At 52.4% G+C, this 15,721-nt stretch overlaps 1 protein-coding gene across 1 annotated transcript; it reads right to left on the reverse strand.

Annotated features, from left to right (window-relative positions):
- Positions 1 to 323: 323 nt before the first annotated feature.
- Calcoco1 (calcium binding and coiled-coil domain 1) lies at positions 324 to 14,909 on the reverse strand. The gene is made up of 15 exons (XM_051160489.1): positions 14,783 to 14,909; positions 12,129 to 12,308; positions 11,674 to 11,776; positions 10,532 to 10,722; positions 8,861 to 9,019; positions 8,414 to 8,562; positions 6,178 to 6,268; positions 4,294 to 4,449; positions 3,884 to 4,138; positions 3,480 to 3,605; positions 3,068 to 3,121; positions 2,635 to 2,743; positions 2,341 to 2,540; positions 1,525 to 1,631; positions 324 to 535 (listed from the first exon to the last, which is right to left on the reverse strand). Exons 2-15 carry the CDS (start codon positions 12,282 to 12,284, stop codon positions 355 to 357), a joined length of 2,037 nt encoding a protein of 678 aa, XP_051016446.1. The 5' UTR covers positions 12,285 to 12,308; positions 14,783 to 14,909; the 3' UTR covers positions 324 to 354.
- Positions 14,910 to 15,721: the final 812 nt, after the last annotated feature.

The raw sequence follows: 15,721 nt of genomic DNA on the forward strand, positions 1-15,721 counted from the left end.
TGTGTGTATGCGTGTGTGTGTGTGTGTGTGTGTGTGTGTGTGTGTGTGTACACACACTTGGGCTAGCAGTGAATTATTCTGTTCCCACAGGGGAAAGCCTCCTCCATCCTGGTTCCTTCAAACTGTTTTCAATGAGTAAACTCAGCTGCTGCTTCCAAGACAGATCCCCACCTGGGACAAGGAGTCGGGATGGTACCTGGAGTCACAAGGCTTGGGGTGAAAGCAGGGTGTAGGCATGGCTTGTAGAAACAGAACGTATGGAGCCCAGTGTGATTACAAAACTGCTTATATGTCTGTGTGTGCGCGTGTGTGTGCGTGTGCGCGAGCGTGTCTACGTACGAGGGAGGGGTGAGGTCACTCAAAGGTGAAAGGGTCCTGGGTGCTGAAAAAGAAGTGTCCATCCATGTGGTCCTCCAGGGCGTCCTTGTCACTCTCAGCAGGAAAGTGCTCCTTACAGACGGGACATTCCTTCCATGGAGGGGTGGCTGGGACCCCAGTGCTGGCCTCTGATGACAGGGAACCCACTGCAAAGCCACTAGAGAGAGATGAGGGAAATTGACACGGTCAGGGCGCTCTGGTCTTTATTTCTATTTTTGACATAGGGCCTCATGCTGCTACGCAGCCGAGGAAGACGACCCTGGACCCTGATTCTCCTGCCTTCCTCCCAGGGGCTCGGATTTCAGGCAGGCACCACAACGGCCAACTTCTGCTGCCCTTTGCCCTGGGGACCTCAGGGCACAAGCGCCATGTGTTCTCGTGTCTCATGTGCTGCCCTAGTCATTCTCTGGTCAAGCCTCTGCTATGGCGTTTCTCACTTGTATCCTGGGTGCCTAAGGTCTTCAGATGCCCATGTCCTCTCGCCATGAGCCCCTGCTGGTGCCTGCAGTGCAGAACCCATCCCCCACCTCCTGCTCTCCTCCCTCCGTCTCTGTCTGCTGCTTAATGAGGCTGAAAATGAGTCTGACACTGTTCTTCATCTTCCTGCTCCAGCAGAGAGAGATGGCAGCACTGGCCCTCTCTGTCCCAAGCCCCACTTGCTCCAGGCAGATTTGGGGGCCAGGTGATGGCGCTCTTTTCCCTAAGGCTTTGCCCGTCTGAGAATGGAGAGCCAGGCAGAAGGTCCCACCTGATGTCTGCCCGGCCTCGGCCTCCCCTCCCAGAATTCCCCTGCAGGTCAGGGGCCAGCATCCCCGGCACAGCCAGGTGGTGCTTCTCTCGGTCTCCATCCCTGAGGCCTTGGTCACCTTCCTCCTCCCTGAAGACCTAGGTACCTTACCTGGCGATTGGGGAGGGGGTAGGGGCAGGAGAGAGGGGAAGCAGGGCAGTTTGGGCTCCGCGGAAGATGATGCTAGAACAACACAGAAGCCAGTCAAAGGCAGGGAGAGCGAGAACATGACAGCCACCTGGGGTTTGCGGAGGCAGCTGACATTTCTGTCAGGCACACTGGTACCTTCTCTGGGGATCTAGGGGCAGGACACGGTGGCAGCTCACACTGACCTCCTCCTCAATTTGTGCTGCCCTCACCTGGCCATGTCATAGAAGGCGTTGCCGAGCTCAGGAAGCAGGAGGTTGGCTTCTTCACCCCCACTCTGCACAGCAGCCATCAGGACCGACCTCTCGTCTTCAGCCTCCTGGCACCAAAGAGACAGGGAGTAAGTATTGGAATGGTGTTCCAAGGTGGGGACAGGTAAGGGGGCTGGTGTGGGACAGAGCGGTAGTAGAAAGAAGCAGGGACGGGGCTTTGCCAGGGAAGGGACGGGACCTAGAAGCATTAAGGTTATTGAGCTGGGCTAAGTTTGGAGTGATTCTGTTAACATACGTATTATTGTGTGTGTGTGTGTGTGTGTATACATGTGCATATACATATTGTATACATGTACATATATATACATATACATATATACATAGTTTGTTTGTTTGTTTTTCAAGACAGGGTTTCTCTGTGTAGCCCTGGCTGTTGTCCTGGACTCGCTTTGTAGACCAGGCTGACCTCAAACTCCCATCAATCCGCCTGCCTCTGCCTCCTGAGTGCTGGGACTAAAGGCGTGTGCTACCACAGCCCGGCCCAATATATACATACATATATATATATTTTGGAGACAATATTTCACTGTGCCATCTTGGCTGGCTTGGAGCTATGCAGACTGGCCTTGATCTCTGCCTGAGTGCTAGGTCGGAAGGCCTGCAACACCATGCCTAGCCCTGGTGGTGGACTTGAAGAAAGGCAGCGCCTACCTCTTTCAGCCCAGAGTAAGTCCTGTATGGTGCAGGCTTTCTGCCCCAGCTCAAGGGAAACCCTCCTGCCTGCTTGCTCCTTGGCATGTGGCTATTACTACTCACTGAGTCAGAGCTGCTGGCCTCCGCTGGCCCTGAGAGGTGGGGAGCAATGGGTGTAGGCTGGTTGAGGACAACAAGAGAAGACGCCTCCCGGAGCCCAGGAGGAGGGGAGCGCAGGCTTCCGCCGTCACACAAGCCATAGGGTGGGAGTCTCATGTCCTCCGGGGACTCATCCTCTGAGTCGGTCAGGGCTGCAGGGCAGCCTAGGGGAGGGAAGGCAGATAGAGAGGAGGTCAGCCTCGGAGGTCTGAGGCCCAGGCTGCTTCAAAGGTGTCATAAGATTTGGGGTGTGCAGACTCAGCCCAGCAGCGGCTTCCTCATCTTCTGTGGCAGCGTCTTCGGTCCACTTCTCGTCTGCCACCTTCTCCAGGCGGGCCTCCAGCTTCCTCATGTACTCGAGCAGCTCCTGGAGTTGGGGAAGAAGAGGCAGGGGCAGGATGCCGGCCCTGATGACGCTTTCACGGGGGTGCAGGCACCCCAGGCAGACCCCGAGTAGTCAGCTCCCCACTGCCTGCTCTTCATTCCCTTGTGGTGCTCCCCTGAGACACACACACACACACACACAGACACAGACACACACACACGCACACACACGGTGTACAGTCAGTTCCTAAGAGGAGTCAGGGCCCCTTTTTAGCCTTTGTGCCCTCTGAGCCAAGATGACACAGGCTTTTTAGTGCCCAAGCCCTTGGCTTTGGCATCCAGGGCCCGAGCGACAGGTGAGACTCACCTGCTTCTCTGTCTGCAGCTCTGTCAGCTCTTGCTTACTCTCTAATAGCTGCACCTGAGGGGAAAATGTCATGGACCCCAGAGCCTGCAATGTACCGCCAAGAACCTGGTCCAGAAGTTAAAGTGTGGCCTCTCTGGGATCCACAGGGCTCTCTCTGTCTTGGCGCCCGGGCTCAGGCCAAAGGCTTAGACTCTACTCTCAAACGGGCCCTAGGTAAATGTCTAAAGCCAGGGTGAGGAGGTTTTGGCCATGCCAGCAGCCGCTGCGTAGCTCCCTAAGCCGTCCCGCAAGGCCCAGGTGTGCACTCTGTGAGCATAAAGGGAATGTGCACACTCTAGCCAAGTGTCCTTAGAGCACAGCACTTCAGAGTCAGGACACAGGTCTGAGCCCAGGGGGCCGGGAGGCACCTTACCAGGCTAGAGTCCTTTTCTCGGGCCAGTTCTGCCCTGAGTCTGTGGCTCTGGCTCCTCTCTTCCTGGACTGTCTTCTCCAGCTGGAGGATGTCTGCACTGAGCTTCAGGGTCTTGTCCTTCTCGGCCTACGATGGGACAGAGGGAGAAGACCAGAGGGAGGTGAGGGAGTGGGAGGGAGGTGAGGGAGTGGGAGGGAGCTAGGGAAGCAGCACTGCCCTCACTGGGTCCTGCCTTCTACGTCTGGAGGACTACATTGTTTCTGAGCAATTTCCTCATTCCCAGCGCCCGACAGCAGCATGGGCACCATGGTGGGGCCTGGGGCCATGACAGCAAATGCTCTATACCAAGCATGGTGACGGGACTCCCTGCCGGGGCTGGCTCGTGTCTGGAAAGCAAAGGGCACCTCCAGGCTCTGCAGCAGCCCTGTCCGCTCCTTGCTCCACTGGCATTTCTCCTCCTTCACGTGCAGGCTGAGCTCGGCCAGGCGGCTGCTGACTTCTGCCACCTCCAGGCGACTGCGGTGGAGCTCAGCAATGGTTCGGTCTCTGGCTCCTGCTGCGCTGGCCAACTCCTCCCCAAGGAGGGCAGCTTTCTGTTGGCTCGAGGCTGCAAGTTCTTGGACCCCTCGGAGCTGCTCTTTCAGGGGCTCCAGCTCGGCCTCCAGAGAAAAAGGACAGAGATCAGACCGCTCAGGCTCCCTGTGACCCACGGAGCAGCCTCCTCAGGGCCCAGGGCCGTGCTGTTTAGACACCTTTGCCTCTTTTCTCTGGACACCCAGATGTGTCTAGACTACTGAGCTTCCGCTTCACTCACCACTCTCTGCTGGGCCTGGCCCAGGGTGTCCTTCATGTGGGCCACCTTGTCCTTCAGCTGCTGGACCTGAGCACCCTGCTCTTCTTGCCGGCCCTTGGCCTCCTGCAGCTCTATGTTTAAGCGGCAGTTCTCACCCTGCAGCATTTGCAACTCGGCCTGGTGGAAGTGGAAAGAAGCAGGGAGAGGTGGGTGGTAGTGGGTGGGTGGCGGGGGCAGCGGGGGCTGGCTGTCTTCCTGTCCGTTGAGATCAGAGGGCAATGTCTGTTCCTTAGACTCAACAAAAGTGCAAGCACTCAGCTCCTGCCCTCTCTTCCTGGCTCCTCACTCACAGCCTGGTGTCTTACATTGAGGCACTCCACATGCTATTTTCCTTTAAGTCAAAATAGTCTGAATGGCCCCTGAAGCGCAGACCTCCTCCTCTCCCCCTCCTGCCCTCCCCTTCCCCTCCATCTCGGCCTCTACTCCTTCTCCCTGGTCAGACTATGTAGCTGGTCCAGACTCCGCCTCCTGCTTCTGTCACCTGCATGCTGAGACTACAGGCGCATGCTTCATTTCCTGAGGCGTCTGCCATCCTGTCTGCTGCACTGAGCACTTCTCAGTGCACCTCGTGGACACTGGGTGCTGCGCTCGGCTCTCCTCTCTCCCTAGCAGTTCACGGAAGAAAGTGATGGCTTTCCCACTCTCCATCCGTCACAGCTATCCTCTCTTTTCTCTCACTGCCCTGTACGACCGACCGCACTGCCCGGGGCGTGGCTGTCCTTGTGGGCTGCCTGGGTAGTGCGGTAACTAGTTATTTTCTAGCAGGCAGTCACTGTCCTGGAACTCATTCTGTAGACCAGGCTGGCCTAGAACTCACAGAAAATCACCTGCCTCTGCCTCCTCAGTGCTGGGATTAAAGGCCTGTGCCACCCACTACCACCTGGCTCTCAGTACAGTTCTTTTACATGTGTCCTCACTTGAACTTCACCAGCATTTCTCACTGCTTAGAGAAAAAGGTTCAACTCCAGATTCTCCACAAAAAGGTACACACCTTGTCTCAAACTGCACACACATGCCCCTCAGCCCCTCCAGTGCTGCGGTTACAGTGACATCACAGCCGGTTCAATTTTACAGAAGCTCAGGGCTACGGTTCTGCAGATATCATATTTGCATTCCTTCTTTTTTGTTTTTAGCCTTGCTCAACACTGAGCTACAATCTCAGCTCTAAATTTGTTCTAAATTATTAAAAATTGTTTTTAAAAACACGTCAGCACATATGTGAACACACTGGAAACACAATCCACTGATGTGTGCTTTTAGGTTAATTTGGTTTTGTAACCTTCAGAATAAAATTTCTTCTGTTTTATCAAACTGAAGAGAAATCAAAGCTGTAAGACTGTTACCATTTGCTACCTTGTGTCTGCGATGCAAGGTGCTCAGGGTTTGAATTCCTTCCTGCTTTCCTACCTACCAACACAGTCTCAGTCTAGGCTGGCCTTGAACACAAAATCCTTCTGCCTCAGCCTCCTGAGTGCTCAGCAGAACAGCAAGCACCATGCCAGGCCCTTATGTAGCCTTTGTATTTGTGTGTGTGCGCATGCATGTGTGTGTGTGTGTGCGCGCGCGAGCGTGAGTACATGAACCCTTGTGGACCAGAGGCTGACCTTGTCTTCCTCACTTGCTCTCTATTGGTCAGCTGGCTAGACTGGCTGGCCAGCAAGTGCCAGGGGTCCTCATGCCAGCATTACACGTGTGCACTCTGACTGCTTGTGCTGTGGGCAGGGGCTGCACTGTGGAGGACACAGGGCCTCCTCTACGCATGCACCCGATTGTGTGCCCAGGACTCAGAGGGACTCAGTGAACATGAGCCGCACAGCTAAGAAAGCAGCCTACGTGGTCGCTTACCTCGCTCTGCTCCTTGTCGGCCTGGGCCTCCTTCAGCTGTGCCAAGAACCTCTCCTGTTCCCGCGTCAGGGCCTTCACTGTGTCTCTAGTCCTGAGCATGAGATGACAGTGTTGGGCTGGAACACTCTGACCTCTGAGGCGTGCTCCTCTAGAGCACAACCACAAACTGTTTTCCTCTCCTTTTCCTTTTCTTTTCTTTCTTTCTTTTTCTTTTTTTTTCTTTTTTTTGGGGGGGGATGGGTCTCTCTGGGTATCCCTGGCTGCCCTGAAACTCACTATGTAGACCAGGCTGGCCTTGAACTTGGAGACCCAACTGCCCGTGGCTCCAGAATGCTGAATTAAAGGTGTGGGCCATCATGCCAGGCTTCTTTCCTGTTTATGTGTCACTATACAGGACGCTCTACCAGTGGCTCCCTGTTTCCACTCAATCAAGAGATGAAAATCCAGTCTCTGAACGGCAGTGGGCAGTCACTACTGACCTAAGTGGTAGGTCAGGAGGAGGCCACAGCAAATCTGTGCGGGGGATCTTCATGAAGCCCAACAAAGCCTAATGACGTTGACACCTGAATTTCCTACTATTTTCATTATCATAAAATCTTCTTCTTATCTGATTATCTGCCACCGAATCTTGTAAAAACAGGTGGCAGGCTAGAGGAGGCATGTGAGGGAGGCCTGGTCTGTCGGCTGCCGGTCCAGATGCCTTTGAGAACACAGGCATCCTGTACTGACCAGGGCAAGGCTAGCACACTGAGAAGCAACACTTGGATCACTTCACCCACTGGCATGAGACTGGGCAGAACTTCTCTTTCCTTTACAAGGATTTTTTTTTTTTTTATGTCTACCAAGGCTGAAGTAAATGATGTCCTGCGATGGATGAAGGGACTGCAGCACTGACCTTGGTAAAGAACCTGAAAGACAAGCCTGAGCGCTGGTCAATATATATGCTATTTGATAGAAATAACCCTGATGAGCCGGGCATGGTGGCACACGCCTTTAATCCCAGCACTCAGGCAGATTGCTGTGAGTTCGAGGCCAGCCTGGTCTACAAAGTGAGTCCAGGACAGCCAAGGCTACACAGAGAAACCCTGTCTCGAAAAACCAAACCAAAACAAAACAAAAAGAAAAAGAAAAAAGAAATTACTCTGATAACTATGCTTTTTCTCTCCCAACCTCTTTTTAAGAATAGAGACTTTTTACACAGCCCAGGCTGCTCTATAACTCACTTTGTAGCCCAGGCTGGTCTATAGTTCAGTATGTAGCACAGGCATGCCCGTAATACCAGCACTCTGGGAAGCAGAGGCAGGTGGATGGATGGGAGTTTGAGGCCAGTCTGGTCTGTATAGTGAGCTCCAGGACAGCCAGAGCTATGTAGTAAGACTCTGTTTTTAAAATACAAAACTAAACCTCCCCCTAAAAAACCAAAAACAGGGCTAGAGAGATGGCTCAGAGGTTAAGAGCACTGCCTGCTCCTCTAAAGGCCCTGAGTTCAATTCCCAGCAACCACATGGTGGTTCACAGCCATCTATAATGTGATCTAGTGCTTTTTTTCTGGCCTGCAGGTGTACATGCAGACAGAGCACTGTATACATAATAATAAATAAATCTTTAAAAAACGACAACAACAAAAAACCAACCAACAAACAAAAGATTCTGCGATTTATACCTTTTCTCAGGGGGGAGATTTTCTTATGCTCTTGGATCACCAGCTCCAACACCTCTCTTTTTTTTTTATAGGGCCGGGACTGAAGCCAGGGCCTTGCACACACTCAGAAGGTGCTCCTGTCACTGTGCTGTGACAATCAGCATTTCCAATAGCAGGAACAGAACCCAAATCTTTTCCTATGCTTTATATATATAATTTACTTACTTAATGCACATATATACATCCTTATTTATATGGCTATACAGTGTGAAGTCTGGGTATATTTCCCAGGCTAGATTCAAGTGAAGCTCTCGTCTCAGCTACCCCAGTAGCTGGGAATACGGATGTGCATCACCCTGTAGTAAAGTCTGAAATCAGTCTTTTTATCTTGTGTTGACTGTTCTATTCAACTTCTAGATATTCCAGAACTAGCTCTGCTTAGCCTACTCCACACAATAAACAGCAACGGATCTCTTTGAAGGTGAGGAGCATAGTGTTAGGAGAGGCATCTGAAGCTGGCAGAAGGAAACTCCCCGTAACTAGCATACCCTACATGAGCTGTAAAGGGCAGAGGAGGCGGGGAGGCGCCTGTACCTGTCCAGCTCCACCTCCTTCATCAGCACCTTGTTGCTGATGGCCTGGATGTCACCCTCTAACTCCAAGATCCGGGCCACATGCTCTCCCTTCTGCTGGTTCAGGACGTCCCTCTCTCCTGTGAGCTCTCCGTGGGACCGGGACAGGCCCTGGGAAGGAAGATGGGCAGAGGGTGAGGGCTTAGTGTTACATCTCCGCCTTTGCCCCACCACCGCCACTGTCCTCGGAACTGCTGAGTGGAGACACTGCTACTTGGGAGTACCGCATTATGCCAGTGTCCCCAGCCCCACAGAACTGAGTCTGATTACCAGTCGGGGACACACCTCTTACCACGTAAGGTTAGCGTCACCCTTAAGCCTATTTGCTAGATGCAGGGATCACTTTAAACAGTCACTGCCATCTTTCCTTTCTCCTCTTTGCTGGGTCTAGGCCCCGGGCAACTCCCACCTTGTACTGCTCTGCGAGCTCCGAATGCTGCTGCCTGGCAGTGGCCAGAGCTGCCTCCAGCTCCTGCACGCGGCTCCTCAGCTCTGTCACCTGATCCTCCAACTGCAGCTTCCGCTGCAGCAGGTCGTCCCGTTCCTGCCGGCTCTCATCCAGCTGGTTCTGCAGGGCAGGGCAAGGGGTGTGCTTGTGAGGTGCGACTCCAGACCCATCGCGGGGTAGAGAAACCAAGTGGGCATGGCCCGGCCATGGCTCTCTCCTGACTGTCAGCCCAGGCCTGGCACCTCCTCTGACAGGGCAGTGTGACAAGAGGGAGCCTCTAAGTTTACCCTGTCTTGATGGAGTCAGACGGATTTGGGAAAATCTGCAACGCAGTTTTTACTAGTTGGGCCACTGAACTCCTCGGCTGTGGGGTTGAAATGAGCCTAGTCGATGTAAAAGAGAACAGGAGACAGCAGCTTGCATTATTTCCCACTTACGTAGGTACAAGCATCTTCCTGTCATGTTGATCTGCAGACTTATCAGACCTGGGTTCTGGAAGGCAGCGGTTTGTCCAAGTCACCACGGAGCTACTGACTCTCAGCTTCTGAGCAACTTTTCACCCCACTGGAGAGTGAACTGCCTCCCACCTGCCCCTCACCTGCCTTCAGGCTCTCTTTCTAGTATCTGCCTTCGCTCTTAAGACTCTTCTCTGGCCAGTGGAAATATTTATAGAAGGTACATTTTTAAGTTTTCTAGAATCCATTTTAATAAGAAAATCTGGGGCTGGAGGGATGATGGCTCAGAGGTTAAGAGCACTGCCTGCTCTTCCAAAGGTCCTGAGTTCAACTCCCAGCAACCACATGGTGGCTCACAACCATCTATAATGTGATCTGATGCCCTCTTCTGGTGTGCAGGTGCACATGCAGGCAGAGCACTGTATACATAATAAATGAATCTTAAAAAAAAAAAAAAAAAAATCTGAGCACTAGAGAAACATCTCAGTCTTGCAGAAGATCGGAGTTTACTCTACAGCTAAATCCAGTGTCTCACAATCACCCGTAACTCCAGCTCCGGAGTATTCTATGACACTCCACTCTGGCCTCTGCATGCACCTGTCTGTACATATCCCTGGGCTGGGGAAACCAAGGGAGGCAGTTAGGAGTACCATGGCCAGGTCAGCGCGAAGGCTCGTTAGATAAAGGCACTTATCTGGAAACTGCCTGGAAACCTTTGGGGCCTATACAGCAGGAGAGAGCCAACTCCCACAAGTTGACCTCTGACCTACACACGTCTTATGGCATGTATGCATCCACATGTACGTACAATATACACATACCCAGACATGCATATATAAATAAGTAAATGTTAAAATACTGAGAGTTCAAGTGTGATTACACTTCAAATTGGATTGGTGTCGCCCAAAGCGCCAAAGAGCCACGTGTGATCAGCTCCTCTAGTACCGGATGGGACGGTTCACCGGCCTGCTGTACCGTGCCCCTGCGTTCCCCGGGGCAGTTTCTCCTGTAGGACTCAGGGCAAGCAGTGGCCCTCTGAGCAGGCGGCCTCAGTTCTGCGAACCTTGGTAACACTGGCCTACGATGATGCCTTCCTGTCCTGTGTCTGTGTCTAGTGATGGCTGAGAGCTGACTGTTGGCCCCTGGTCCAGAAACAAGTCTACCATAGGTTTCTTACCTGAAGCACAGTGGCCTTAGGGACAACCAACAGGATGTCAGAGCCTCCGTCGGCCTCCTCCAGTGTCACCAGCTCATCCATGGGCCTCGGCTCTCGGAACTGGAACGGGGGGCTCTGCCCGCACACCCGGCCCTGGCGGTTCACATACCGGAACTGGTAGAGTTGGGCTCCTGGTTTGGGCAGGTAGCTGGCTGTGGGGAAGAATAGCCCAGAACCCCAGTATGATCTCTGGCTCTTCCTAGTGGGTGAGGAAAAGTGTTACCGTGTTACCTGCTGTCCACTCCCCTGTAGCTGGTCCTTGGGATACGTCTTCCTCCTAGCCACCCCGACTCACACTCCCTCCCTCCTCATCACGCTGACTCTCGCTGCCGCTTACTGAGTGCCGACACGCACCACGCACTGCACTACCAGTGTTCCCCGGATCATTTTAAACCCCTATATTGTTCCTACAAGCGGGGACCCTATTTTAACTCACCTGGTCAATGCCAAATAGCTTGGGAAGCAGGAAACTAAGACTAGAACCCAGCTCTTTCAGACCACCATGCTCATCTTTTCTGATGTTACCACACACACAGTCTCCTTGCCCCATACTGGGGTAAACAAGTGGGATTAACACCCTCTAATTCCATCCTTCTTACAGTACTATGTAAGTCCCTGAGTATCAGGTGCTAACCCTATGATACTGTGTTGAACCCTGTTGGATACAGTCCCACAAGTCTGTCTGTCTTTCTTTCTTTGGAGACATGGTCTGGCATGTTGCTCAGGCCGCCACTAATATCCTGAGTCCAAGTTATCCTCCAGCCCCAGCCTCCTCAGTGGCTGGGATGACGCTGGAGCACCGTTAGGTCTAGCGATTAAGAGTTAAGTACAAAGCTGGGTGGTGGTGGCCATACACGCCTTTAATCCCAGTACTTGGAAAGCAAAGACAGGTGGATCTCTGTGAGTTCAAGGCCAGCCTGATCTACAGAGCAAGTTCCAGGACAGCTAAGGCTACACAGAGAAACCCCATCTAGAAAAACCAAAAAACAAACAAACAAACAAACAAACAAACAAGGCAGTCATATGCCTGCTAGCCCCACCACCTTCCCCTAAACCACCACTTCTTTGGTTCCTCCATCCCAGTTTCCCATCTGTCTTTATACCTTGGAATTGAACACTGGCATGGGTGGGGGAACCGTCAGTTGTACTTTCTGGCACTGAGGACCATACAAACGTGTGATAATCCCGAACACAAGCAGCTTCCACCTGAGAGAGAGAGAGAGGGAGAGGGGGAGAGGGGGAGAGAGGGAGAGAGGGAGAGAGGGAGAGAGAGAGGGGGGGGCATGATGATGACAGAGTTACTATCTATGAGTAATGGGAGGGTCTGCAGGACTGAGCAAATGGTACCACGGATGCTGGGAGCCAGGAGCTGGAGGACGTTACGCTAGCAGGAGAGAGAATGGCTGAGAGAGAGAGATGAGCTTTATTCAGATGCCTCTGGCATCCATGTCATCTTCATCCCTATCTACCAAGCTGAGAAGCCAAGGACCAGTCACTCCTCACATTCTAGCCAACCTGTGTCCCATAAGCCTGCACCCGGAGGAGGGTCTAGAGATACCTTGAAGATGCCAACCCAGTCACTGGCGCTGGGCATGGTGCCTGGAGGCAGAGTGTAGTGACATTCCACCTTGGTATTGGGGATGTAGGTCCGGGCCACGTTCAGGAAGCTGACTCCACCCCGGGACGTTGCCCGGCTTAGTGATGACTCTTCCATTCTGCCCTCAAGATGCCGACTGTCCTATGGAAGAGAGGGTTGACAGCTTAACTCCGTCTGTTCTGCTTCCTCCCTGAACCGTGTGCACCCACAGTCCCTGCCCAACTGGCCAAGTCTCAGTATCTCAGTCTCTCCTTTTCATTACAACACCCTTGGGACTCCAGATTCTCTTGGCTTCCCAGTGCACTCCTCTGTGCCTTCTGGCTCTGGAACTCAAAACCCAACTGATGTGTGGGCCTCTCCCCGTTTGAGCAGGTCTCCCTTACAGATGCCTAAGCTTGCTGACCCTACTGTACCCAGGGAAGACTCCAAAAACAACTGATCTCTGATGATGGCAAGAGTCTTCTGAGGAGAAGACAGTCCAGGGACCAGCAGCCTAAGCCTGGATCCTGTGCTCTTAGTATACCTGTGAGTTTTCTATCCCAGTCAACTCTAGGCAAGCAGAAGGAAGCAAGCTTTGTCTCTCCTCCAAGAACTAGAGAAGGGGAGGATGACGGGAAAGATAGGTTCTGTCCCTCAACTTCTATTCCAGGAAGTCAGAAAGTCTGGAGGTGGCACTTCGAGGGTGGAGTGAAATCTTTAGCAGGAAGGTGGTAGTGTGGGGAGATGGAACACGGGGGCCTGGAGCCAGGAAAGCCCCAACTTAGGCAGGGGACAGGTTAGAAACAGGGTAAGTCAGGGGCCCTGAGAAGGGGAAATGCACAAACGATGTTGAAAAAAAGCAGAGAGCTCAACAGGGAACTTCATTCACCCCCCCCCCCCCCACATCTTGCCCTGAGCAGAGCTAGAAACCTAAAGGTTTGTCTAGGTGCTACACAGCTCTGGTGTTTCCTCCCCCGTTCCTTCTGGCTCCTCTTAGCCACAATCCTAAGTGTCTAAATTGTGCCATATGCTTGGGTTAGTGGCAGGAGATTCACAGATAGAGGAGTTGGAAGGGAGGTCCCCCGAGTTAGCTAGGGAAGAGTTAACTGGAAAATACGGGGTAGGTGAGGATAGATAACAGTAACAGCAATCAACCCCGCTACAGTATAGGGGGGCTAGAGAGATGGCTCAGTGGTTAAGAGCATTGTCTGTTATTCCAAAGAACCTGGGTTCAATTCCCAGCACCCACATGCCAGCTCACAACTGTCTTTAACTCTAGTTCCAGGGGATTTGGCAGATTCACATAAAATTAAATAATTAAAAAAAAAAAAAAAAAAAAGAGTACAGCGTAGAGGGTTGTATAGCTGGGTGGGTAAAGATGCTTGCCACCAAACCTGACAGCTTGAGTTCAACCACCAGGATTCACATGGTGGGAGGAAAAAACAGCCTTCCCCAAATTGTCCTCTGACTTCTGTACACCTGCACACACACACACACACACACACACACACACACACACCACACACGATGCACCCATGCACATGCACACACAAGAAATAAAAAATTAAATCATACTAGTTCTAAGATAAATAAGAACAAAGTATGATGTACACGTTTGAAAATGTCATAATGAAACTCACTGTATGTTAACTTAAAAAATAAAAATAAAGGACACCTCAGTCGAAGGCTAGACGGCAGCCCTCTCCTCTCCGGCCCACAAATCTGCTTCCTGTGTCAGCTGCAGCTGATGTATCCAATCAGCCATCACCACAAGTCATATGCACGCCCCCAAACAGCACAAACCCACACCAGGCTGAGACGGTGGGGGAGGAACTTTAGAAGAAATTAGACACCCCGTTGAGACCGAAAGGTGGGCCAGTGATGCAAAAGGGAACAATTTCTTCCCTGAAAAGAGACTGGACTGAGCTATTTCAATGTCTTCCCTTTACCCCCCCCCCCCCCCCCGCCCGTCCCCTACCCGATCTCTGAAAACTCTCTCGTTATATTTACTCCATGTTTTGTTCAGATACAGCTCCTCTGAGGGTAGAGTGAGTGTGAACTGCCTCCAAAGTCCTACGGGCCGAGAAACCCTGAACCCCTCCTTCCCCACAAAGAAAATCCGCAACAGCTGCAAACAGTCTCCGTCAAAGTCCTGGGCACCTAAAGTGTATGTGGTCAGACACCGATGCTCAGATGCTGTGTGTGTGAGCGAGTGTGTGCGTGTGTGTGAGTGTGTGCGCGCGCGCGTGTGTCCTCTCCACTGCGGGGCTCTCAGTGTTTTGGCATTCCACAAGTTGGAAGTTTCCCCCTCAGGGATGCAGCGCAGTAAAGGCCTAAGAAGGTCCTACTAGGGCAAAGACTTGCCTGGAAAAGATTAAGCAAATATTTCAGTCCCTTCAAGCGGCCATAAGTGGATCGAGCTTTACAGAGAAGGCCTCGCAAGAAACTGAGGACAATGCGGGGGCTACCCCTCAAGGCCGCCCCCCCTGAAACCAACAACACCCTGAAACGTGGGGGCGGCTTTCTTCAGTGCACGCTCCTGCGGCCATCTTCTACAGTCCTCACGGACTAGTAGGCTGAGAAGCGGGCTGACCACCCCCGCGTAAGCCCACCCTCAGCTAGGCCAAGTTTCTTACCCTACAGACGGATCAGCTGTTCCCCTCACCTTTCACCACCAACAAAAACAGCACTCCGACTACAGGAGGGGAGGGGAAAGAGTGACGCGAGAGCTTCTGGGGCGTGTGGTTCTTTTGTGACTTGACACCGCCCAGTTCTCGGCCTCTAGAACTACACGTCCCAGGAGGGTGCGCGTGAGGGGCGGGGAAGAGGGCGGTGAGGCGGTGGTGGACTCAGTGTGGCATCCTGGGAGTTGTAGTTCTCACTTCCGTGAGGGTTCAGGAGGGTGTGGCTACCAAAGGACTTCACGGCCCATGATTCCTCAAGAAGGGGAGGGCTGATATATCTAGTGGAGGTTGCTGGTTCACAACGTGCTTAGTGAGAGCTTGAACGCGTTCTGCAGTGCTGTTTTCAGAGGGACGGAACGCTCCCAGCACAGCCTTCTCGTTCGCCTTTACAAGATAGGCCGTAGTGTTATATCCACTTACAAAAAAAAAAAAAAAGAGAAAGAAAAGAAAACTCGTTTAAGGATCCCTGTAGTCTCAAGGCTGGTTCCAAGCTATGAGCTACCCCCCCCCCCGCCGCCACTTCCCCCCTAGCTGGTCACCATGTTGAGGATAGGGAATTCACAGTGGTGGTAGTGGTTATTTATTTTTAGCGTGTTCTGACCTCAGGGTCGACATTTTTTGTACAAGTGTTACATCTTACTATTTTGTTCAAGCTTGAAAAGATGTCTTTGCCAAGGAGTCTGATAAAAATTCGTACACCCGCACGCGCGACCCCTGGAGTGGCTCTGGGTCTCGGAAGAGGGTTCGTTGCCTGAGGTGGTCAGGAGCTTGGCATAATGCGGAACCTGCCTCAGCTCACAAGCTGCTTACAGAGGCTTGTTTGCCCAAGCCTTTTAACTGGCTTAAATTCATGAGTAGCAATACAAGTTGTTGCTGTGTGTTTTATTTAGA

The sequence above is a fragment of the Acomys russatus genome, chromosome 17 (assembly GCF_903995435.1).
Source record: "Acomys russatus chromosome 17, mAcoRus1.1, whole genome shotgun sequence".
Lineage (NCBI taxonomy): Eukaryota > Metazoa > Chordata > Mammalia > Rodentia > Muridae > Acomys > Acomys russatus.

Bases quoted from the DNA above. Each gene is read 5' to 3' on its own strand.
- Calcoco1 (XM_051160489.1), bottom strand. From the start codon at position 12,284: ATGGAAGAGTCATCACTAAGCCGGGCAACGTCCCGGGGTGGAGTCAGC. The intron at 6,269-8,413 runs GTACAGGCGCCT...TCTCATGCTCAG, and splicing joins AAGGAGGTGGAGCTGGACAG to GACTAGAGACACAGTGAAGG. The intron at 3,606-3,883 runs GTGCCCTTTGCT...GTCCCATCGTAG, and splicing joins GGCTGCTGCAGAGCCTGGAG to GCCGAGAAGGACAAGACCCT.